A 27,377-nucleotide genomic window follows, 5' to 3' on the forward strand; every position below is an offset into this window, starting at 1 on the left:
TTCTACGCTAAAAACCATTTTATCTGTCCTTAATTCCACCGAGAACACTTTTACGTCTGAAAGAAAGATTGAATCTTTGCGAGTAACAGTACAGAGTATTTTAGAAATGTCTGAGTGGCTATGGAGTAGAGGGTATAAGTGTGTTTTAACCGGAAAACTCAATCAAGATCCTTAAGCTGCGATGACCATCCATCCAGAATAGATTTTCTGCAGTTACATTTGCTGCAGTGTGTATATGTTCCGACTAAGCAAGCATTAACATCAAAAGGAAAATGTGAGTCAAAAAGTGAAGCATCTCTTAAGTCTTTCGTCAATCAAATGCGTCTTTTAGCCATTGAAATAGAACAAATAAACAAATCCACTAAATCTGCAATTGAAGCTTCCATTAAAGAAAAAATTGTTTTCGTACAACACGGAACACAGTTCCTTGACGGAAAGTGAAAGAAACGGTGTAGTTAAATCGTGCTTGGTCTATCACTTAGTTGGTTATATTATTAAACACTCCAAAATTCATTTCGTGCGTGCTTTGCAACAGATCCCTCCGCAGTTAAACACCAACAAAACTTGATTCGTCTTTTACTAGGATAAAAGACAGCGGATCTTACAACGACCCACTTTTAACTTATCCTTCAGAAAGTATCTATCGTATTTTCCTACAACTGGGAAGTAAAATTCAGAAGAAGTTGCGTGCTGCCGATGCTTTTTGGAGTGACATGTTTTACGAGTGTCTTGATAATATAGACAATATTTTTGTAGAAAATACTACAGGATTGGGATGTTGTCTTGACCACAGTGTGGACATATTGCCTAAATTTTTGTTCCATTATATGAAGTGTAGAATCTTCTTTCGCACAAAAGAAATTCAAAGAGAACTAAAAAAATCGAAGCTTTGTGAAGTCGAATCGAAAACTTTCTAAGGTGGCTGGAAACTATAATTGTGGTAAATGACTTTTATTATTGTTATTAATTATTAGATTTAGGTTTGTTTGTCTTTATAATTGTTTATCATTCCCAGTGGCGTATTTACGGTTTTTTCGGAGGGGGCTTTGCTAACTTTATTACTGGAAATGTGAAAATGCTACAAGATATTTCATTTACTTTAATATAGAAAATAAAATTTCGGGGGGGGAGGTTGAGCCCAGAAGGCCCCTCAAATACGCCACTGATCATTCCACATAGTACCTTGTTAATATAAAATTATATGTAATATGCAAGTAGATTATTGAAGCTTTCTGTTACTTGATGAGTAAGTTAAAAAAGAAGTTATTTTCTTCTACTACATATGGGTTCGACAGCTACATTGAGGCCACAGCACTGCTAGTGCCATCTCAGCGATGGCCCACTGAACTACGAGGAGTGATCACGCTTCTTCTTCTATTCGCTGTGGTTACAAGTAAATAAAAGATGGAATTAAACGCTTAATGATTAGAACTTGTGGTCTTCATGTACTACATGGCGCCCTTTTAACATGACATTCAGTGGTTAACTAGAAAGTGAATCAAGATGGGTTGAAAATGCTGATAGCGCACAGAAAGCACTGAAAAATATGTGAAAATGTGGGAGATTTCATTGCAATCTTTGACTTCTCCAAAATTCCACCGTGAACAGAGAGAAATCAAACATCCAGGATCCCCTCATGCCTGCGGAACTGTCACATTGAAGTTAAAATCATTTTCAACTAAATTTGGAGAAACACACGGTCCCATTTTTGTATGAAGAATTGTTCATACCAGCGACGTAGCCAAGAGGGGAAGCTGATCAAGATTAAGCGGTCCCCTTTTTCTAGTGCAGTGATATTGAAAATGAACCTTCTTACATGTAGTATGTTCCATCTGGGATCCCGATGTTATATATATATATAAGCATCGTACAGTCGTTGAAGAAAATTAATTACCAGGAACTCTGTATTTAACCCTACATAAGATTTCAGCAGATCAGTTATACGCTATCTTCTCCATCTCTTCGAGCTCTTTCTCTCTAACATGTGTATCAAACTTCACCAACTGCGGTTGAGAATAGAAAGCATTACAAGAAAAACTTAGATGTTAAATTGAAACAAGCCGAGGTGGATTAAACTCAGGAGCTTCTAGCGTGCAAAGCTTTGGAACACAGCCTCTGTCGTGCACCGAACGTAGTGACCTTTATTCATTAGCCGATAAACTGCCCGCCAAATTTCGTTCAGATCCGTCAAGTAATTACCGAGAAATAAAGTATGATATACACCAAACCCCGATTTCAGTGAGTGCATCCACCTGTGCAGAAATTCCATCGTCCGATAACAAAAGAGGAAGGAAGATCACCCGGGCGACCTTGCCACAACCCCAAAGAAGCAGGTGTGACTAACAAAGGAATGCAATGGAACATGTAGTAAGTTATCTACGTCTGATCTCGAAGAAATGTTTGTGTAGTTCAAAAATAGCAACTAGTCTTACAAATAATAAAGACTGTCTAAAAATATTCTATCAAAATGCTCGTAGCTTACGTGGTCGAACATGTGATTTCTTTTGTGGTGTATTAACTAATAATTATGACCTAATCGCAATCACTGAGACATGGATTAACGAATCTCATTATGATGCTGAGTTATTTGATAACTGATATACTGTGCTGAGACAAGACAGAAAGACTATCAAAACTTGTTGGGGTGGGGGTGTTCGTATTGCAGCCCTAACTAAACATTGTATGTTCTTATTGGATAAGTGTGATGATAATTATGACTGCTTGATTGCCAACATAAGCAATGATGGAAAAACTATATATATTTGTGTTGCGTATTCTCACCGGGATCTAATATTAAATTGAATAATGATTTATTTACTCGCCTTGAAACTAATTGTCCTCAAGGTTGTCCTGTTTTCTTGATTGGTGATTTCAGTTTATCGGAAATAAACGGTACGGAATTTAATTTTGTAACAAGCTCTTCTAAATGTAAGAATTTACATGAATTTATGTGTTATTATGATCTGCTATCATTAAATAATGTTCTACAAAAAATAAAAAAGTTCTATTTCTGGGTAACAAAGTAGTGATTCTGAAAGGATTTTCACTCCTGAATTCAAATCTGATTTTAGTTTCTCTGCACCAGGGATAGTTTTGGAGTAATCAGCACGTAATATTTGTGTTTGTAAAGCAATACTATATATTGCTGACACTATATATTACATAGAATTGTAGGTATGCGGAACAGCTGTCGACCGTACATAATGGTTTACTTTTTTCTTTTGTACTGAGTGTGTCTCTTGTCTCTAATGATACACCAGCAATAGTCTGCCAGCATGCTGAGCATCCACTTCCCTTCATAGCGTTTTTCAATGGTGGATATATCTTTATGAAATCTTTCTCCGTGTTCATCGGAAATGTCACAGCAATTACTGGGGAAGTAATCCAGATGTCAATCCATGATATGCACTTTCAAGGACATTTTGCACCTTAAATCCTGATAAGCTGCAAGCATTTCATCGACGATCTCCTTGTATTTAGGATCCCGTCTTCTCCCAAGGAAGTTTTGGGTTACTTTCGTAAAACTCATCCATGCGCGCTTTTTTATCTGTGAGACATGCCTCAAAACCTCTATCTTTCTGCAGTTCTCGTATCTGCGGACCTACCAACACGTCCTCTCTTATTTTTGCAGCTGACAGTCGAGGAAATTTGACGGCACGATATGCAAAATCTGGCCCATTGGGATCCATTGCCTTCACAAGCTGTTTAATAAGTCCAAGTTTTATATGTGGGGGTGAAACAAGAACATTTCTAGGATCTAAAAGACTGTCCCGTTGCACATTCTTTTCACCAACTGTCCAATTGCGTTTAGGCCACTCCTTTTTCACATAGTGGGAAGTTCTTTCCCATTCACACAAAAAGCATGCATACTTCGTGTAACCTTGTTGCATCCCTAATAATAATGCTATTACCTTGAAGTCACAACACAACTTCCACTTATGTTCACTGTACTTAATTAAGGTCAATATCTTTCTGAAAATTTCATAACTCTCTTTGGTAAAAGTGGCGTATGCAACTGGGATTGAAAGCAGTTTATTCCCGATATGCAGCAATACACCTTTTAAGCTATTCTTCAAAGCATCCAAAAATAATCTCCATTCACCAGGTTCGTATGTTATGTGCAAGGCTGTCATTAATCCATGAACATCATTGCAGAATGTCACGGAACTATCACTGGCAAAATAAGACACAAAAGCACGTTCTCTGTTCCTGAAGGTTATGTTGGTTGTTTCGCGGGGGTTATATTCCTGTAACCTGGAGCCTAACAATTCTGCTTTCTGTTTACTGAGTCCTAAGTCTCGCGCTAAATCATTTAAATCATCCTGCTTTAATACACGTGGCGTTGGCGTACTCGTGCCTTGATACGGGGGATCCCTTCTTTTTTCCGGAGAAGATGTAAGTTCTGTGGTGCTACTTTCTTCACTCTCACTCATCTTTTCTATATCTGTGGGCCTTGAAGGAACTGGTAAAGCTTCAAAATGTGCCACAGGTCGTCTTGCTGACGGCAGATCCGGATCAACAATGTTTCTTTGATTTGCTGTTCGTGAATCCCTGAATTTTGGTTAAGCAGAAATAACAGTTCGTCAAATGGTCCCTTGGTTCCCTCCAAACCATCAGTACAGCAAATAATGAAACTTTTTTTTCCTTGCCACCACTTAATTAATTTACAATAACATGTAGCACAACACATATTAGGTGACCACTTCTTATCAAAATCACCAGCTCCGACGCCAAAGTACTGCTTATATGCTCTCTTGATGGTGGGTGTGATTTTTTTCCTGTTCCTCACGAAGGTGAACTCACCACAAACATAAGAGAAGTTGTTAGCTGCGTACTTACAACCACGAGTGCGAGGCATTTTTTTACTTCACTTAAACACAAACAAAATGAATCCACAGCATTCAGTTTACGTACAGTAAGTAGTACTAACGCCCGATAAAATACCAGATTCACACGCTCAGTTTAACTCACAAACTACTCCCAACATCACATTGCAACAACAAAACACTGTCGGGTAAGTTTTGCCAACCTCTGGAAAATAAAAGCTGTCAATGTTGCAAGGTCTTACTTTCCAAATTCTCTTTTGTCACCATATACTATGTTTGGCATGTATATGAATATATGTAGTACACGAATGCTTGAATTACTCGTAAACTATCCCTGATGGATCAAATCGGATGTCTCATTTGAACTTCCATGTCACATTCCTTTCATAGTACAAAATTTCATTTCAGAAATATAACCCTTGTAAAACAGTGATAATGTGACGAACGAAAATAATAGTACATTAGATCTGGTTCTGTCTAATATAACGAATATAGAAGTCAGTAGGGAATATTGTCCATTAATTCCAGAAGATGTACACCATCCATCCTTAGTAATAAGCGAGATGCAGAAAGGGATCGCGAAGATTGAAAATAAAACTAATATATCAGGATATAATTTTAGGAAAGCTGATTTCTTGGGGCTGTATCTTGAATTCTCGCCTATTGACTGGAATTGTCTAAAGAACCACGAAAATGCCGATGACCTAGTTGATCACTATATTATTATTTATAGTGTATTTGATAAGGGCGTGCCACTTAAAAACAACTCAAGAACAGCTTATTCGTGCTGGTTTACAAATGAAATTATCAAAAAATCAAAGCTAAAGCAATGTATGTTAAAAATACAAATGTAATAAAGGAGTAAATTAGTTCAATAAATTCAATGAATTACGTAGGGAAATAAATAAAGACTTTAAATTGGCATACAGAGTGTTCATACAACAGTCTGAAAATAACATTAACAACAATACTAATGAATTGTGGAACTTTATAAAAACAAGGCTAAACATCTTCCTGGGGGGAAATTAACTTATAAGGGACACGAACCCTATCGTAATAATTAAATAGCCAATGCTTTTCCACAGTATTTCTCGTCATTATATGTGCCAGATACAGGTTTCACTAACATTCCTACAAACAAATTATCAACTTACAGATGGTGATCAGAAAAATGGAAACACCTGTAGTTGGCAACACGTCAGATGTATGGGTTGGCAGTGGTGTGGCGCTCGCAGCGCCGGACCGCTCGTGGTGGTGTGTTAGGTCGGTCTCCATACTACGTCAAGCGCAGTGGAACAGCAGTGTCCAGTGGCTGCAGCAGACGGAGGTAGTGTAAAATGGGAGACCTCTCAGATTTTCAAAGAGGGCAAATTGTTGGTGCGCGGTTCTGTGGAGTGAGTGTGACGGCAGTGGCTACTGTGTTAGGTGTGTCGCGTGGGACAGTGTCGAAGGTGATGACGGCCTACACAATACACGGGAAAACCACATCGGGGAAGCGGAACAGTGGGCGGAAGAAAATCATGAGTGACATGTTACGCAGAACCGTCGTGCCACTGCGGAGCAAGTGACGGAGGAACTCAATCAGCACCTCCCCCACCCTGTTTCGACAATCACAGTCCGCCGCGAATTACATAACATGAACTTACGGGGTCGTGTTGCACGGGCCAAACCGCTCATCAGGGACCATAACGCTTTTGCTCGCCGCGACCATGCAACTTGGACCGTTGAGGACTGGAAACGTGTGATATGGTCGGATGAGTCATCCTTCACCCTATTTTCAATCACGGGCCGTGTTTGTGTGTGGAGAACACCCAAAGAAGCTTATGATCTGCAGTGTCTCCGCCCAACTGTGAAACATGGCGGCGGCTCGGTGATGCTGTGGGCCGTTATATCAAGGTTTTCATTGGGTCCTGTGGTCATACTTAGCGGACGAATCACTGCCAACGATTATGTCGCAATTTTAGGAGACCACTTGCATCATATGGTCCGGATGTTGTTCCCGGACAATGACGCCATCTTCCAGAATGATGATGCACCCATTCACACAGCTGGCGTTGTTGCAGCGTGGTTTGAGGAACATCGGGATGAAGTTTAACACCTCCCCTGGCCCGCCCAATCCCCAGATCTCAACATAATTGAACATCTGTGGTCCGTCTTGGAAACACGACTCCGGCGACGATTTCCACCTCCATCCTCTCTCACAGAACTGGCCGATGCCCTGCACGAGGAAGAGTGTAAAATTCCACTTGCTACCATTCACGACCTCTATGCCTCCATTCCACGTCGCATCAAGGCTGTTCTGAAGGCGGAAGGTGGCCCGACACCATATTAATCTGGTAAGTTGCAATTTCGTTCAGGTGTTTCCATTTTTCTGATCACCATCTATATATAAATGAAAAACTAAAGTCACTTAGCATTGAGGAAATCACTCAATCTGAAGTAGAAATGGTAATCAAAAAATAAAAGCCCAGAACTGCTGTTGGTCCTGATGGAATACCTCCATATATTATAAAGGGGAGTATAGATACATTTACATATCCGCTAAGGATTGCATTCAACCTCGCTTTAAAAACATGCGTTTTCCCGGATAAATGGAAATCATCTATAGTTTGCCCAATACCAAAAACCAATAATTAACATAAAATAAATAACTACCGGCCTATATCAATTTTACCTACTTTTGCAAAGATATTTGAGCAAATCCTATACCAACGGATAATTGAGCACATCCAACCCGTAATCTCACCATATCAACAAGTCTTTATTCCATACAAATCAACAACAAACCTTGCACTTCTCAGACTTCATAGCAAATTTGTTAGATGTAGGATGTGAGGTTGATGTAATATATATAGATTTTGAAAAGGCGTTTGACAGAGTCAATCACAAAGTACTATTGCATAAGTTAGGTGAATAGAATATTTCTTCTCCCTTGATCAAGTTCTTTTCATCGTATTTAAATACTCGTAAACAAACTGTTATCTACAAAGAATATAAATCAGCTGATTATGTTGCATATTCTGGAATTCCCTAGGGCTCTAATCTAGGCCCGTTATTGTTCCTTTTATTCATTAACGATCTCCTTGGTCATATATTACTAAGTAATAAATTGCTTTTTGCTTATGTCAAAATATGCAGTAGGATAAAGACCATCCATAACTGTCTCAGTTTACTTCGTGACATAGAAAATATTGCTAATTGGTGTTCTCTTAACAAACTTAATGTAAACACCAACAAATGTAACAGTTTATCGTGTACCAGAAACAAAAGCCAAATAAAGTTTAATTACTCATGAATCAGATCTTGCTAAATAGATTAAATTCAATCAAAGATCTTTGAGTTACATTTGATTAGAAACTGACATTTAATAACCGTATAGAGAACATAATTAATGAATCTCGCAAGATGTTAGGGTTCATAATTAGAACTGGAAAAGAGTTTAACAATATTACATTAACAAAAACGTATTATTCCTATGCCCAATCAAAATTGGAATATGCTGCTGTGATCTGGAACCCATCACAACTTTAATACCGACACCAACTGGAAAAGATCCAATCTAAATTTATCAAATACTTGACGTAGAAGCAAACTGGAATTATTATGAAAATTATCTAACATTAATAAACAACTTCTGTATTCCTACACTTGAACAAAGACGAAATGTGATAGATATGTTTTTTCTCCATAAAATAGTACAAAACTAGTTTAATTGTACGGATCTCATATCAACACTAAATTTTCATGCCCCGACACTTAAAACTCGTCCTAATAACTCTGGCCTGTTCTATTGCAAAAAAGCAAGGACCAACGTATTATTGAAATCACCAATCTGGAGAATGTGTTCTTATAACAAAATATGTATCGAACACAAAGAAATTGATATATGTAATATAAACTCTATGTTTAAGAAAACTATTGTAAATGTATTAGGTAATACATCAACACTATAATTGGGCTAATGCCTATTGTGTTGATGGCAAATAAATAAATAATTAAATAAAACATATACGTATACAAGGTAAATAATTTGCATTGATACGCTCTAGTAACTTTTAAACTAATAGACTAAAAACGTTGAAATTTTGTTCCATGGATATATCGACAGGGGGACATTATTTGACATAGTCTGCAATACTATCAGGCGGACAGTACATGTAATGGCTTTAATAAAGAAGTAGCTTACGAATTAGGACAGCTTACAGAGAAATGTTTTATCGTTATCACATACTTTATATATAATTGAAGGAATTGCTATTCATTGTGTTGCAGTGTATATATAAATAGAGCATAGATCATTTTTTAGGCAAGGTTAAATCAAATAATTTTTAAAATATTCCAATCATTTAATGGTAATATTTCATTTCAGGAACCGAGTTTTTGTTAGATACCCCATTCGGTGATGAGCTCCCAGTAAAAGGTTTTGATCCCGGCGAGGATACGTACCAGGCTCCACCAGCTGATGGTAGTAAATTGCAAGTAGATGTTGATCCGAAATCACAAAGATTGCAGCTTCTTGAGCCATTTGACAGGTGGAATGGCAAAGATTTTAAGGACCTCACAATTTTAATAAAGGTGAAGGTTACTTCTTCTGGTTTAAATTTACTTTGATATTGTCTTGATACGAACGTGTCGTTATTAAAATTAATGAATATCGTAACATGTGTTACTTTAAGTGAAATTCCGAAGATGATTATCCACTGATTTCATTTCTCGGGAGCGAATTCCTTGTAAGTTTTACAGAACATGGTATTTTCTAAAGGTTTTTTTAGTAGTTAGAGCGTTGGACTCACGTCCATGTTATCACGGGTTCAATTCCCGGCCGATGCATCCCAATTTCCGGCGTTTCTTCATCGTTGTGAGTTAAACTGGGGAGTCACGTGAATAAAGATATGACGGCCACTAAATTCATAAAGCTCCCGATACACCTATTAGAGACAAGGCGACGCAACGCGCTGACCACGTGTCTGCCGTAGGCTGTCACATCTGTTGTTACTTTTGCAGCACCTCCGAAACGATTCACCTGAAATTTCAGAGAAAATTCACTTATTCATAAAATTACTTAAAGGTCAGTCCATTTTTTTAATAGCTCGTATGTTTCTGATTTTTAGTTTGCAATTATTTGTGAAGGTATGTCACAAAAGAAGTACAAATGTGAAGTTATTGGGAAGGGTCAAAGTGACCAGTCAGAATGTTTTGGCCTATATTCAACATATTAGTGATGCTGTGCATTGTAACTGAGCGAAGCACTCTCTAACTAATTTTATCTCTTAACTATAGGCGTAAATTTCTAAACCCGACCAAAACACCCACATTGTTCTGTTAAAAAAATCTGAGTGTGTTTAATAAATATCCAGGAAAACATGTTACGTAAAACTGGGGAGAATGCGCTCCCCGTTTACTGCAAATAATTGAGACGATTGGATATTCTGTGACAAAATTAAACTATGTACGAGAAGATTGTGTTTTTAACTTTTTCAAAGATAAAAAAGGAGGCGATTCTTAATTCGACACGTGTACATATGGACCACTTGGATGCAACATTGCCTAGCTCCAAAACTGAAATTTTCTGGGAATGAAATTTGAAGTTCAGTATCTCATGAACAATTAATATTTCCGTTATGTTTGAAAAAAAAAACGTAACTTAGTAGTTTATAGTTTTATAATTTACTGTTTACGAATATCTTTCAGAAAAGATACCCATCTATAGAAATAAATGAAAACATTAGTCAATTTTTTATTGTTGGTAGTTAGGCCGCTTGGCATCCATTGGTCCATATATATGTATACACACATTGGCTCAAAAAATGTATACATTGTTTAATTGTTAATAACTCTCAAATGGATTGACAAAAATTGTCTGTTTTCGTAGTGTTATAGATTAATGTTCTGTTATTACCTGGCAGTGCGTGATGAACAGCTGATATTAGTGTGTGTGTGTGTTAGTATTGGCCATTAGCATCAATACTGAGGTTGATGCCGAACTGCTCCACGAACTACTAACGCAACGTGCCAAGTTCGATATCTGCACAGGAACGTTCGATGGCTGCTCGTAGGTTATGTAATATGCGAGGCTAATGTCCATAAACAAAGTTCTTGACACTCCACCACAAGTAAAAGTTTAGTTGAATAACGCCTGGGAATGTGGGGTACTCGACAAACCCCCTTTGACCTATCCATCCTATTAACATTTGGGGAAAGAACGGTTAATGCGCAAAATGCTAACCTTGAGGGAATTGTGCTCAAGCACATGGGGAAGTACGTATAAGTCCCTCCTCCACACAGAAAGATTGTTGCCGATTCAAGATGAAAGCTGAAATCTTTCCATTTCAATAGTATATGAAAGATTCAATGGGAGGGGTCACAACCTCCACAAACACATCTTGAAGTACGCCACTGTTTGAAGGTATTTCTTTACTAAATGTACGTACTTTTCAAGAATTACAGTTTGACTGTTAGGTCCTATGTAATTTTTCTAGCTATTTATATTTTTAAATTTGTAATCATTTTTAGAAAAAACTTCTTTCTGAATTTATATGCCTATCTACCTATATAATTATATTACGTCTCTCTACCTATCTAACGACCGTTCAATTTATCATCTTGTCATTCAACATTCAAACACTGTATATAAATACAGCTACATAGAAACGCAAGAAATAATCACGGAAATATGAAACATAATAATCTGATCTTTCAGCGCTTCTCTTTTCGTACATTTTTGAAGCCAAAAGCCTCGACGATATTTCTTCTTCGGTCGGCAGGAATATCTTTTTTTCCATTGTCTTTTCACTGCACTCTATTTGTACTGCTGTCCATCCTGCTGTCACTCACAAAGTGATCATTCGTCAATATAATTCACATTTCAAGCAACCGCAACCCGAAGGACAGATAGAAAGACGACCGCTAGACACAGACACAAAGGTTCACACAGAAATCAATAGGACTTTCTACAAAAGCAGGCACCAGCTCAGAATTTATGAGTGGGAGTGTTACAGCTGCGTGCCAAGTTTTTAAAGTCAGAGACGAAAGTTTATGTAATTTCTTTTCTTTTTATATATATCTATGATATGCAGGTGATAGATGTGTAACCCCTCTAAGTATGTTCAAATTTTGATGTTTGCAACCTTAATAATGAAGAAGAAAATAGTCAAAAACTTCGCTATGCTTTTTAAATGGGTTAACTTTCAAGGCTGCTAGGTGTACGAGATCATCTTAACAGCTAGTCCATACCGATAGCACATCAAACATTTATGTTACAAATATCCATCCCTCTTGTGAGTTTGAAATTAGCCTGGATTCTGTTTGCCGGGGTTGCAGTTACGTCGGTTCACATTTCCGGATAAGTGCAAGGTTGTCTTATCTGAGAGCACGATATTTATCAGCAGTGCATCATTACCTTGTAGCTGGTTGTGAATGAAGTCACAGAATTCATCCCCGCATTCAGATGATACAAAATCTTTAGCTTGTAAGGCTTCATATTAATTAGATTTCAGAAGTACCCAAACATGAAAATTGCGAGAAAATGCAACTCCAATGACCTTCGTGACGTAACTTCTACAGACTCCTCGCAACGTTCTCCCACCATGTTATCAGTCCCATAGCTTGTCCTCAGGCGACTATGTCGCTGTAAATCCACAACCCTTCCTGTCTGCAGTAACTTTGGATGCTACTTATTGATACTTTTACGTCCGGGACTTTTTTCCTCCCAACACAATGCTAAGTTTTCGAAGCACGATTTCAACTCTCCGTAGCAAAGGTTTTGGGCCTTCTTAGTTGATACCGTCTTGTAATTACATTGTCCTCGTATAGAATTCTTTCTAAGATGAATTTCATCCTTCCTTAAATAACTATCACATAAATTTGTTTTATTATGTTAAATCTGTTTGAATATAACCATGTCGTGGTACTGTGTACGTGATTTTCATGCAGTTTTTGTTGAAAAATTATCGGGTAATATAATAAAAAAATCTTTTCAGATTAAGGGCAAATGTACAACTGATCATATATCTGCTGCTGGACCATGGCTAAAATACCGAGGACACTTGGACAATATATCAAATAATATGTTCATAGGGTAAGTGTCATACTATGTACCATAAGTAAACCAACTTTTAAATATTTCTTCAGAAAAATTCTACTCGTTTTTATGTATATATTGTATTAGTAAATAACATTTTTTTAAAAGTCTGAAACGTGATCAAGAGGATATGATTTAACCTTTTTAGACTCGCTTTTTTTCCCGTTATTTGGTACCGACGTATATATATACGATACATACACATTATTTATTGTACGAATTTTGACGCTACGTAGACGAATCTAGAAAAGCAGAAATAGTCCAATCACCAGCACTAACTTGCACATTTTGAACACCGAGTCCATTTTACAATCTAAAACCGTTGGTATCAACGAATTTTTAAAAAGATCAGTTTCGTAAAACTATTTTCAGGTGTTCACAGCTCATCCTCTAGTTGAAATTCACACGTGAAACAAGATACGCAAAATGAAACATTCAGGGAATATACGCTCCTCCAAAATATAATTGCGCGCCTGAACTTAAAATAGTAGGTTTGCCAACAATGTATTTACAAGAAAAAGAGTCGGAGTAGTGAAGCTTTCTCAATACTTAGCTGTTTGCAGTGTTGGATAGGTTACTTTTAAAAATGTAACGCATTACTTGCCCCAGAAAAGCAACTGTTACTCTACTTCAAAAGTAACGCGTTACTTTTTAGGTCCGAAACTTTGAATATGTAAAATAATAATAATAAGAAAAAGAAGAAGAAGAAGAAAAAATCCATTTTCCATACTACTACTACTACTACTACTACTACTACTACTACTACTACTACTACTACTACTACTACTACTACTACTACTACTACTACTACTACTACTACTACTACTACTACTACTACTACTACTACTACTACTACTACTACTACTACTACTACTACTACTACTACTACTACTACTACTACTACTACTACTACTACTACTACTACTACTACTACTACTACTACTACTACTACTACTACTACTACTACTACTACTACTACTACTACTACTACTACTACTACTACTACTACTACTACTACTACTACTACTACTACTACTACTACTACTACTACTACTACTACTACTATTATTATTATTATTATTATTATTATTATTCATTCTGATTTTCCCCAACATACAACTTTCATATATTTCATAAATAACAAGAATACCAAGCAAGATGGTGCAATGAAAGCGTTCCTATCACGAAGTTAGTCGTCTCACTTGAAATTTCCTTGTTTTTCTCCTCAGTTTACTAGGCAAATGCCAGGATAGTCCCTGTACCCTAAATTTAGATGCAGGCAAATCTTCCCAATCCGTGCCCAGTTCTTCTGACAAATATCTTAGTTCTTGTATTGAAGAAATCATTAATGTACTCGTAATATTATTAAGAGCACGCTTAAACAATTTAATAACATTTGGACAATAGCTTAATCCCAAATGTGCGTATGTGTGCTGTTTCGACCTACACTAGAAATTTAACTACTGTTACTGCTACTACTACTATTTTAAAAAACTTACTTTTAGATGCTTCCTCAAATTTGCGGAAGAACACATGACTGTTGATAAATATTTCCCGTCGGGGCACTTCAGACACCTTACTTTTAAATTCTGTCCACCACCATCCTTAGCTTTTAAGAAAAAGTATTTTTTCAAATGTTCGAACGGTAAAATATTTTCGTCCTCCATCTTTATAAAAACTAAACCCAAAGGAAACTAGACTGCTATTGCTTTTGTACTTCACTCACTGAATATATTGGTTTGGAACTGTCAAAATCTATGGCAAAATCTTTCAGGTGCTTGGAATCAGTACACGTGATTTCCCAGTGGCTGTACTCATCTTCCGAAAACAGCAAGTGGCACTAAGATCTTATCTGTTAGTCTGTGTGTCGGTCACTGACATAGTTCATGCTCCATTGCTTCATTCTGAGAAATTCACTTTACAGGAAACATTTATTTCGAAACAAAATACACATATATTGTAGTTATTCATCCAAAATGTAACGCAAACAAGGTACGTTAATTAAAAATTTGTAACACGTTACCTTTACAGTTACTTTGAGAAAATGTAACACGTTACTAGGAAACGTTACTTAAAAAGTAACGCGTTACTTTCCAAGACACTTTTGTATTTGAAATATTCCTGAGCTATCAGTACATTTGTTTCGATAGCTGTGCTTGTTAAATTGTTTCTTTGTGTTGATGTTCAATACTTTTAAACTTACTTGGAATCCCACTGTTTGTTTTGTTTTGTTTAATTTTCCCTTCATCTTGGTTTACAATTTCTGATTTAACGACTCATTTCCTTTGTTACTTCAAAAGAATCACGGTTTAGAGAGTCGTTAATTGATCACTGTTTGTCAATTTCCCAAACACTAAGCAAATAAGTATTCATCACTTTAATTTTTCTTTTTTAACTGTACATAGATGCTACGAAGTTGTTACTAAAATGGGGTTAAATCTACTATTATTATTCCCAATGTGCGAACTGACGGGAAAATGCCAAGTATTTCCCCTCTAAGAAAAAATTATCCCCCTGGAGAAGAAAATTTTCATCCCTACCAGGAATAACTTTTCCCCGTATAGAATATGTTTTTCTTTCTTCGAGTGTTCATAAGAATAGAAACTTCTATTTCGTAGACGTAGACGCAAGTATTACAATTCGAAAGAAATTTTGTTAAGGAGATTGCTGTAACAAAATTTCCATATACTTTTACCGTATGTATATGTCTCTCCGTTCAGAAGATTTAAAAAAAAATCTCAAGGACTACTTGATAAATCACCACCAAATCTGATCACGATATATAAGGTCAAAAGCTAGGATTGTTTACGAGGAATATTCAAACCGGAAGTGTGTGTGGACTTCGTGGCGAACAAACACCGTGCTCGTGGGTTTTCTCGGGGTTCTCCCGTTTCCTCCCACTTTCATCATTCCACCATTTCATTCATTTATCATCATCACCGTCTCCTTTAGCCTAACCGGCATAAGTATGGGACGTAAAACTCAAAGATTTCATTTTTTTCAAACCGGAGGTGATGTAAAAATCGGTAATGCTTTATTTCTGTTTATCACTATATGGTAATCGATAGCAAGAAGCGGTTTTCTGCAGTCGATTAAGCGTTCCAAGAATACATTTCATCTCTATACTTAACTCTACTAAAACCAGAAGCAGGTGCGTGGGGTTCCTGGTTTGATCCTGGCTCGCGTCAAGTGGGCTTTATGGGGGATAAACACAGTGTTTGTGGGATTTTCGGTTTTTTTTTTCCTCACACTTTATTCATTCCATCATTGCATTCATTTGTCATCATTACCGTCTGCATTACTCTCGCTGGCATAACTATGGGACGTAAAATTGAAAGATTCCATTTTATTTCATAAAACCAGACGGGATTGATATCCACTACAACGCTTGGTTTCAATATTGATCAACATAGACCAAAAATAAGAGATAGGGGGAAATTTTATTTATTTATCTTTCGGAATCGATTTAACGTTTTGAGAATAGGTTCCATCTTCTCTGTTAACCCTCCTATTCAAACCGGAAGTGGCAGAAATTAACCGCTTTTTGTTTTAACCTTGATCGTCGTAGGTGGCCGCGGTGGCTCAGTGGTAGAGCGTTCACCTCTAGTCCTTGGTTCGATCCCAGCTCGCGCCAAGGGATCTTTGTGGTGGACAAACACCGTGTGCGTGGGTTTTCTCGAAGTTCTCCCGTTCCCTCCCACTTTCTTCATTCCACCATTTTCATCCATTTCTCTCATCATCACAGTCTCCTTTAGCCTAACCGGCATAACCATGGGACAATAAACTTAAAAAAGAGAGAGAGTTGATCGTCATAGAATAAAAACCGTAATAGATAGCAGGAAGCTGTTTATTCTAGTCAATTAAGCGTCCTGGAAATATATTCCATATCAGTTGATGTCTCTACTAAAAATAGGAGTGGCAGAAATCGACCACCTATTTTAACGTTATTCGTTTTATAGTAAAAACGGTAATAGATAGCGAGGAGCGGTTTTTTGCAATTTTGTTAAGTATCCCATGGATTTATTTCGTTCTGCAATTTCCGTTTCTAATAGAGACATTACAGTGGTAATGGAATACATTCTCGTGACGCTTAATCGATTACAGTAAACCACTTCTTGCTATATATTACGGTTTTTATTCTATGGCGATCAGGATTAAAATCAGTAGTTGATAAATGAAATAACTACACACAATTTCGCAGATATAAGGCCGGAAACTTCCAAAACTTTTAGAACAAAGAAACGCGATTTTTTGAAAGCTAAAATTAAGGAACTTGAAGATAATAACGTATGGTGAAAAAAATTTGCCGTTTGCCACACTGAACATCCGCAATTTTTATGTGTTGTCTGATTGTTAAACAAGAATGACATCTGAACTTTAATGTACAAACACATCTACGCCATAGCTGCTGGCCTTGCGACAATTGCGGGACTTTTTTTGCATGGATGGCGCGAAACACGATGTATAAATTTCATTCAAGCGTCTACAGATCCGTCGGATAAGACCTGCAACGGATGTTGGCTGATAATTATTGGCATAAACTTGCCTCTTTAAATTTGCCCAAAAGTCCTCAATAGCCGAAGTTGAGGAACATTACGAGGATTTTGATCTTTGGGTATGTAGCGTATACCATAGTGTGCCATAACTGCAAGACTTGCTGTAGCGTAGTGGCAGCTAGCTCAATCTGTCCAAAAAAACCACATTGCCTCCACGATGATATGTGTTGATAAATGTTTAACTTTCGGCAGACAGAACTTCACATAACGTTCAGTGTTTAGCGCAAGACCGGTGGTGGAAAACTGCTATTTAGAGAGTCCCTTTTCACTCATCGCAAGCCATAGCAACACCTTTTGTGGATATTTTGATTTCGGAGAAAAACGCGCTGAATCAGGCACATCACCAGTTCCTAGATCGTAGTACGATTTAGGCTGCCACTCGTGACCATCTAATGTACAATAGGTCTCATCGTCCATGATGCACAGTACATCATTTGTAGCAGTGAACGTTTTGGTGATTAGAGTTCTTAAACGTTGTTTCTGAATCACAGTTTGTTGTTCCGTAACTTTTGGCATAGTTTTCCGTTTATGTCTGGTAATTCCCATTTTCTGTAAAGCATCCTTCACTGTATTTTTATCACAGTTAAATTTCCTACCAAGTTCTCGGTACGATTTTGCCACCTTACCAGATATTTTTATAACTGTGTACTATCAACATCGCGAAACATACTCATAAAGTTAACAACAGTTGTGTTAAAGATAGCTGTGACGCATATCCGATTAACCCCTAACATGACCAAAGTTTGTTGTAAAATTAATGTGGACTAGCTAAGAATTTGTAGATTATTAAACTCTAAACCTAGTTATTCTATATTCAGTAGAAAAGAACACTGCGTATCACAGGGATTCCGCAACCAAATTCGACGATAATTTATTATGTTAAAGTTGACAGAGCGATCAGTCCAGTCATTGTCGTACCGAGTGCTGCTGCGCTGGTTGTTGATCTTACATGGCTCTTATCCTAATATCGTATAACAGTAGCCTACCGTACTCTCCTGACCATTCCTATTACAACTGCATGTGAAGAACTCAAGTTTTCAAAGTTAACAATAATAATACACTTAAGGATATCCACGGTGCAACAACGCTTGAATGGACTAACTATGGTTTCTATTCAAAGTGAAGTATCAAACAAATTCATAAAGATGCATTGATGTATTATTTACTTCAAAAGAAGACTACAACGGCGTCAACTTAGGCTCTCTTTGGTCAAATAAACAGTATAGGGTGGTTATAAAAACAGTAGTAGTGGTAATCGTAATAATTAATTTCTTAGAAATCTCTTAGAGAATTGAATACTTTCTAGTCTTGTCAGCGCTATCAGCTGTCAAATTATTATTTACTTCACTATTTTTTTTTTTTCCTTTCAATGAAATTGAGCTGCGTTGCGTATTGTGAAACAGCGGTAGATTTCCATACTATGTGGTTTAATATTAAAACGGAGAGTAACAGATTTATAACTTCCTGTTGCATTAGAGGGATAAGGTCGAAGATGGAACCTGTTCTCAGACGCTGAATCCGTATGAAAACAACATCTCTACTACAGATTTTGATCCAAGAGGATCAGAGTTAAAACCGGAAGTTGAACCGATTCTACAGCTTCTAGTTTTTCTATAAACATAAGAGCGGAAATAGAATCTATTCCTATGAAACTGAATCCATATAAAGAGAATACTTCTAGCTAGCTATTATCGTGTTTCTTCATGGTGGTCAATGTAGAAAATGAAAGGAAGATATTAATCCGTTAGGTTTGAATAGAGGGATAAACATGAGGACAGAGTCTGTTCTTAGGTCCCCTAATTAATTTCAAGAAGCAGTTTTTCGGTATCACAGTTTTATAGTGATCATCGTTGAACCGGAAATGGTTGCCTTCTACCATTTTCGTTTTGAATAGAGGTTTAAGGGAGGAAATTATTCTTGAGACATTGAAACCTGTTTCTTGAAATTTGTTTCAATTTTTGCTGTAATACCTGTCGACTGATACGACGAATCGACGGACGGGCATACCCATTCCATAAAAGTTCCCATACTTATACATAGCGTAGTTTGGAAATTCAGATAATGAGCTGCTACTATAATGGATTTGACGTCATATAAAAGGGAGCAATTGCTTTTTAACATACACCAACTACTGTATTGTAGTCTTATGGAATAGCTATTATATCATTACTGTCCCCTTATTGTAAGTGTTTAATGAAATATCACTGTAATTGATATGGATAGTCCAGGTTGGCATAAAATAATTTATTCATGATGAATATGGAGTTCTAACCTACATTATTGGCCCCACAATTTACTTTTGCCCCAGGCCCCGCAGATCGACAGTACGTCTCTGTTTATAGGCATAGCCATGAACAGTAGGCGAAAACCAGGAAGATGTTGAGTACCCTTACAACAAGCAAATGGCACCAAGCTCGATATGTGTTAGTCTTCGCGGAACCTTGCACCTTTTAACGGTACTGTGAGATATTGAGTATCAGATTTCCAAAAATGTCAGGTCTCCATTGGTGATGAACTTCGCTGCAGCACACCTTCAAGAAACATTGTCACTCATGACATATTACATTTATCGAAGACCTTTAGTGTATTATAGAAGCCATTGGGATTTAGTTTAAAAGAATACAATACACTCTGACAAAGTGTTGAGCGCACAGGTCTGTGACTGAGCATGAGGAAAATATTGGCCAGACAGGTTCCCAAATTTCTGAATGCTGAACACAGTTGGCAGCGAGTAAAGTGTTCTTTCCTAGTATACTTCCACCTGCCTCTTCCCCCTGGAACTAACCAATCACTTTCCGCCGAAGCTAAGATATTTATAAAATAGTGCCCCAATGCAGCCTCAACTCATTTCATTTATCCTTCAAACTTTCCTGGAAGAAAACATGAGCAAGTGCTCGCTTGTGGACGCATCATTTATCTTTAAAAAATAGAATATAAACTGGCAAGTTTGAGTAATGGTTCGTAATTCAGGATATACCCACCACTTGATACCTGAGAGAAAACTGGTTTCAACGGAGTGGAATACCACCCTCATTCCCATTCCCAAACTACTTTATGATAGATCGTTAGGTATAGGGTGATGTTAGGGTGCCAGTTACGTTTTTTCCGTAAACTTGAGTTTTCCTGACACATTTGACGTTATGCATTATTTTCCCCGTAAAACGATTTTTTTTAATAAAGAAATTACAGTCTTGAACACGCAAAAAAAAAAAAAAAAAAAACGGAAGTTCTGATTTTTCATACACTGTTAACAACAATGTAGCGTAGTATTGAATAAAGAAAAAAAAACTACAACAGGTTGCGTTTTTATCTCATGTCTTACCAACGCTCCGATCGGATGTTCAAGAACAATTTGCTTTTAGCATCTGTCAACACCGTCCGACCATATCGCAGTTTTGATTGATCAAGGTGTACTGATGTCAGGAACAGAAGCTACTGTGAACTAATAGAAGCAGAACCCCAAGTTCGATATATCCTGCAAAAATATTGTAAACGTATAAAAAAAGGATTGGGACTATTAAGGTATACAAAGTTTTCATTAAAATAAATTTTAAAAGCGACAAAGATTTGTGTAATATACAGAGGGGTCCAAAAAAATTGTACTCAATGTTTGCTAGTCCATATCTCGTGACAAGTTTGACTTCATGTTACAATTTTTTAACAGAGAAGGTTATGGTATGTGTTCGAAATGACCACCAGCGGCTTCTATACAACGTCTATGGCACCGAACTAAACACCCAAATCACAGCTGTTAGTGTACCTGGCGTATTTGCAGCACATGACTCCTTGATTTATTTTTTCACGTAGCTCGTTGATTGTTGCTGATTTTTGTCGAATACACATCATTTTTTACAGTCCCTCAAAGATAGAAGTTCAGAGATGTTAAATCAGGTGACCGAGGTGGATACTCAACAGAAGCTCTTCGACCAACCCACCGCCTGAGTTGAGTTTTATCGAGGTACAGCTTGATACCTCGATGGTAGTGAGGTGGGGTTCCGTCTTGTTACATGTAAGAAAGTTCATACCTTACAGATTCTGGATGACAAGCAAAGTCCTTCTCTGAAACATATCTAGATGCGCCTCACCAGTCACGGTACCTTCGAAGAAGGGACCAGTCACACCACACACCAATCCTCATTGGTAAATTCACTACCCTCTCCACATGAATGTGAGGATTTTCCGGAGCCCAGTAGACACAATTGTGGCGGTAGACAGTACTGTTAGTTCGAATTTCGCCTCACCAATCCACACAAATTTCCCTGCAGTCGTGGAATGTACACTTTCCTTTTTGCCCTCTTCTGAATGCGTCTTACACTTGACGGACATAGATCACTTTCTCGCTCTTCCTAGTTCACTGATTTTTGCGGTGATCGGGTGAAATGTTGCAATACCGCAGCAATGGATGTCGGACCGGTAGCTGTTCGTGTTCGACCGGACCTTTCCCTGTGCACATTTTTAACCGTTCCGTCGGCTTCGAGTTTATCGTGAATGGGGGCAATTGGTCGACGTGTTGTTGGCAGTGTTCCAAACACACTCTGCCAATGTCGTTGTATTTCGTGAATGCTGTACTTTTTTTTCAGTACTATTTCAGTTCAACCTTGCGTTCAGCAAACGATAAGCGAATCTCAGCCATTGTTACAAGTCGACTGCCTTCTACTACATTAACTAATATGACTGACTTGTTCCACCACTAACTACCCGTGCCTACAGGGCATAAATTGCCAGCTCCGCCTACCACGACAAATTTAATTTTGTTTATAAATTATTTAATTACAGACTGTGAATCCATTTTTGGACCCCTCTGTACTTGGTGAGTTCGAGTGCATTTAAGTTAACCGTCCCTTTCAGCACCCAGGCTCTATGAGACAAGGACCTACAATTTAACGTGGATTTCGAAAGTGTAACGTGGATTTATGAGTTCTGATTAATAATTGTAAGATTTTTTTTTCAATTATTTTTAATAAAACTACCCAGTTTCCAATTCTATGTTACAGTGTGGAAACATACATACAATTGCTCTATATAAATTCTGAATGTCAAACACCTTCCTTTTTCCTTGCCAGAAAATCGTAAAATCTTCCTGTTTCCTCACTGAAAAATCTTGGAATGTTGGGTGATGTCCAGTGTTTTATGGAACTCAGAGGGATTATTATGCCAAACGGTGCTACGGTGCCCGAAGTATATACTGTTGCGAACTTGGAAGTGTTTAAGTGAAAAAGAATTTGAGAGCGCCATGGAAAGATGTCTGAAATTGTTCTTGTGCGCCAAGACAACAGAAAGGTTATAAGCGTAACAAAATATCGTCTCACCAAATTTAGTACCCTGAAAACTTTTTCTGTTTGTTGCCTAGCTTACAATTACTTCTACTAATCATAATCATCATTTATATTCTAATAGTGAGGCAGCTAGGAATTTCCTGAACACTAGAACTGCGGTTTTTTATTTATTAATATTGTTATTTTTTTCGCAAATGACTTGCATTAAGGAGATTTGGGAAATAGAGATTTCACACCTGCGATTTTTAATTTTTGATTAGGTTTCATAAAGTTTTTAATCACGTCCGTGTAATACATATAACAATAATAATAAAAATAATAATAATAAAAATAATAATAATAATAATAAAAACTGTAAGGCAGGAATAACAGAAAAGTTAGGGAAAAAGTAAGATCATCTAGTGCGATTCGAACCAGATTCAGAAGTATTTATTCCCAATATAAAGAAACAACGCACACGGCTATCGAAACAATTTTAAGTTTTCCTTAAGTTGTATTGATAGTTAACGAACTCCTTAAAACTCTTACTAGTGGGTCTTTTATGTCATGTCTAGTCAGCAAAAATTTTTAGACGACCCGGAGTCAGTGACCTAAGACTACCTCTCTTGTTTGTGTAGGCATAACTTGGCCCACCCCCTGAATTTCGGAATTGGTACCTAGGACCACCCCCTTTCAATTTTAGAAGTTGCCAAATTTAAAAATTTTGGTATGATAGTATATGGGCGGGGTATGTAACTCTGTAAGTTTTGGAGGTCCGTCTCTTCCCCTTCCATGGGTAAAAACTCGCCAAAAATGTAAATTCCAGAGGTTTTTGACGAGACATTATTACCTTATGGTTATATGGGTGTACAGGGAACCATTCCCATTCCCTTTCGTATGATATGTGTACTTTGATGATTCCCTCTTGAATTTTGGGAGAGCTACTTAAGACCAACTCTTAAATTTGAGAATTGTTAAAAAATCATAATTGGTAAATGTTCTCCAGGACTCCAATATATACCACTGTAAGCTTGGGTGGTCCATCTCGTTCCCTTTCATGGGCAGATTATTACCAAAAATTTAAAGTTACGGAGGATTTTGATTTATCACCTTTCATGTGAGTTCATCATGTTACACTGATTATATGGTAGAGTATAAAATTCCATTCTTTTGATAAAACATGGGTACATTGATGCTCCATTTTCTAATTTTAGGACAGATACATTGACCCACCGTTAAAGTTCGGAATTGTCAAAAATGTTCTCTAAGACTTAAATATATATCACTGTAAATTTGAGTGGCTCTGCTTATATCCTTCTGTGGGTAAAAATTTGCCCCAAAAAATAAAAATTTGGAGGCTATTGACGTATTTTCTCTTTGATAATTGCCTTATTTTCTTAATGGTTATTGAGATGAGTATAGGAGTCCATTCTCTTTTATAAGACATGTGTGCATAGACGTACTTTTGAGAGGGTTACATAGGTCCATCCCTTAAATTTGGGGATTGTCAAAATATAAATTTGTTGGATATTCCCTAGGACTCAGATATATACTACTATAAATTTGGGTGGTACCGCATATTCCTTTCTGTGGGTAAAAAACCATATTGGATCTGCAATCTTGAATTCAAGAATTTTGACCTCAGATTCATAACCAACGACCCAAAATACCCTAGTAAACAGCTATTTGTGGCTACATTCAGGAGTTTCATGTTTTTGATCCGCCATATTGATCATCCATCTTGAATTCTAGAACTCTCACCTCAGATTCGTAATCAGCGATGCGTGAAACCCATTATATCGAAGGTGAGACCAAAACTGTAGGTATTTCAACACATACGCGCAACTATAAACTACAGTAATATGGAACATCCGTAAGGTAATTCGCGGAGGAGGGATATGTGGGGGGCAAAGGGCGGTGTCAAGCGGGGTAGTTTGATAGTCTAACATGTGGTTGTTTGGGGTCCTTGTTGAGTTGATTAAAACAACAAATTGTTTTACATGCTGAAATCAGTTCAATCCCCCCCAGCTATTGGAGGCGTTTTTTTGGGGGAAGGAGTGGATTTCGGTCTTTGTGCCCATTGAGACTTTTGATCCACATGTTAAGAACTATCAACCAGAGAAGTTTCAACAACATTAGCCGATAGCCACTTTCCATAAGAAAAGTGCGGGGTTCTTTCTAGTTTGAAAATTTTGTAGTGAAAATGTTTGAAAAAATCTGTTTAAAAATTTTGTTTCAAACTTTTGATTTAAAATATTCTAGTTTGAATGTTTTTATTTTAAATTTTGTTTGAAATTTCGGTTAAAAATTTTTGTTTAAATTTTTTTAGTTTATATATATATATATATTTAATTTTGGTTTTAGAATTTTTATTTTCAAAATTTGAGTTTAATTTTTTTGGTAACTTTTAAGTGTTTCGTTCGAACATCTTTGTGTAAAAATCTATTCAATTTAAAAAATTTCTGCACTCATTGAAAATTTTTGATGTTTTAGTAACTTTGAGCGGTTTTACTTGCCGAAGAAAGAAATCATTTCTAAAGAATCAGAACTGTTTAGAACAAAAATATCTGGCAACACTACACAAGAATTGCATCATCACGATGCAATAGTATATGTCAGAACAAGTTCATGCAACGCCAGGAGAACTGTATCTCATCCGTTTATAATTGCCTTTGATACCCTTTGTTTGTACATGAAATCACAAATTAAAATTATAATTTTATTTATAGATATTTTATTTATAGATACATCTATAATTTTATTTATAGATACATCTATAATTTTATTTATAGATGTTGGTTAAGCACATACATCCATGCTAGGTAAAGGATTCGTATATTGTTGATACAGCTCATTTTGCTCTACTTGCAGGAGTTCGCCTTTTGCATAAGGTTCTAATTCGAATTTGTCTTCTTAGGTCTATGGCAGTATCTATAGGTGGAAAATCAATGTCTGTGCTGTCACAAGTAAACTATGTTTTCATACATGTATGTTTCCACGAACAATGTCGACAAGCTTCTCACAGTGTATAATGTTGTACAGTAAGCAGTACACATTTCTCAAAATACTACTTTTTCAGAAATACACCTCTTTTGCAACACACTTGAAGAGAGTGTTTCACACACTTCATTGTATATATGAATTTCTTCCATTCGGTTTGTGATACGTACACGATACAACATGCAATGTACTGTTCTTACGTAACAGCACTATTTTCTCATCAAGGATTGTATGTAGCACCACTTAATGGTTTGTGCCTATGATTTCATAATAGTAACATCATAATAGTCACCAAGAAAATAATCACTAATTTCGTCTACTAGTGCAAGTAATGTTTCCCATTCTTCAGAGTCCAATTGCACACCAAACATTTCTGCTTTACGAAATCTTATGATGGATTCAAATGAAGTAGCACTGATACCAATAATCACATACTTCGTTTTGAATGTATTTACTGGATAACAGTTGACAAACAGGAATTCTTTAGCTCTAGCAGTACAGATCTTTCCAACCAGAATGCTCTTGCTCGAATAACTTCATCACGAAGCAAATGATTGGTGATTACGTCATTGAAATGCTGCTGAAGTAAGATCCAATAAACACAAAAAACAGATACACTAAACAGTGAAAGAGGAATTGTGTACTAAATCGGAATTAATGTCACCTTGCAACTAATCCTTTGTAGAATTAGTACACAGATCTAGTGTTTAAGAAGCTTAATAATTCTTGTTTTGTGGCTTCCATAGGTAAACACCTTACAGGCAAAATAATATATTTATCATTTTCAATAATCACAAGAAAAGTTTTCAACCAAAGTGTTCAAACGAAAAATTTAAAACCGTGATCAAAAACATTTTAAACCAAAATTTTCAAACTACAGAGATTGTTCAGTCTACATTTGGCCAATTTCGACTTAGCTAAAACTTTAGAAGAATCCATGGCGCCAGGTTCGTAAGTGCTTGATGTGTTTCCCTTGGTTCCTAACAATAGCCCGACAGCGTAATTTACACTGTAATAGGCTTCTCTGAAGAACTGGGAGGGGAATCTTGTTCGTTCCCTTTGCACAGCTTTCCAAAGTTCTTCCACAGTTGTCACACGCCGTTTTCCCAAAGCCCGCTTCAGCAATCCAAATCCACAATAGTCCATAGGACTTGCATCTGGAGATTTAACAGGTACCTCATTGAAAGCTATCACCTGTATACCACTTGCCTCCTCCATCTCCCTGTAGAATGCGAGGGACGATCGTGAGGTATGTGATGAGGCTTCGTCCATGTGATTGGCGTCATTTCCGTACATTGTTGGAATCTCATGCTCGTAGATCGGCCGCATGATCTGCTCCTGAAAATACTCCGAATTTATATTGCAGTTCTTCGCAACTCTACGAATCTTCAGTTTACCTCGGTAACAGTAGCGAATAACTACCATGAACCTTTTTGGGAAGGATTCTTTACAGACACGAACCCACCTTCTGAAGTTCTTAGCGCCTTTCTCTAGATACATGATGGCTCTCGGTTTGCCGCAGTCGGAAAGGTAAATCCATGCTTCATCGAGCGTTACGACGTACATCCGCCTTTGTTTTGCCAGATGCCGTTCGTACAGCTTCCGGGCGTTACACTTTCGTTCCTTTTGGTGGGCATCCGTGAGAAGATGGCCGCGAGCT

General features: G+C 37.1%; 1 protein-coding gene across 1 annotated transcript in view; it reads left to right on the plus strand.

The window, feature by feature from the left end:
- LOC145664455 (aconitate hydratase, mitochondrial-like) overlaps positions 1-27,377 on the plus strand; it is a 417,790-nt gene that overhangs the window by 351,639 nt on the left and 38,774 nt on the right. The window contains exons 11-12 of the mRNA XM_081731145.1: positions 9,196-9,401; positions 12,806-12,903. Coding sequence (XP_081587271.1) covers positions 9,196-9,401; positions 12,806-12,903 — 304 coding nt within the window. The remainder of the gene's footprint in view (positions 1-9,195; positions 9,402-12,805; positions 12,904-27,377) is intronic.

This window comes from Thermobia domestica, chromosome 11 (assembly GCF_964235325.1).
Source record: "Thermobia domestica chromosome 11, izTheDome1.hap1.1, whole genome shotgun sequence".
Taxonomy (NCBI): Eukaryota; Metazoa; Arthropoda; class Insecta; order Zygentoma; family Lepismatidae; genus Thermobia; species Thermobia domestica.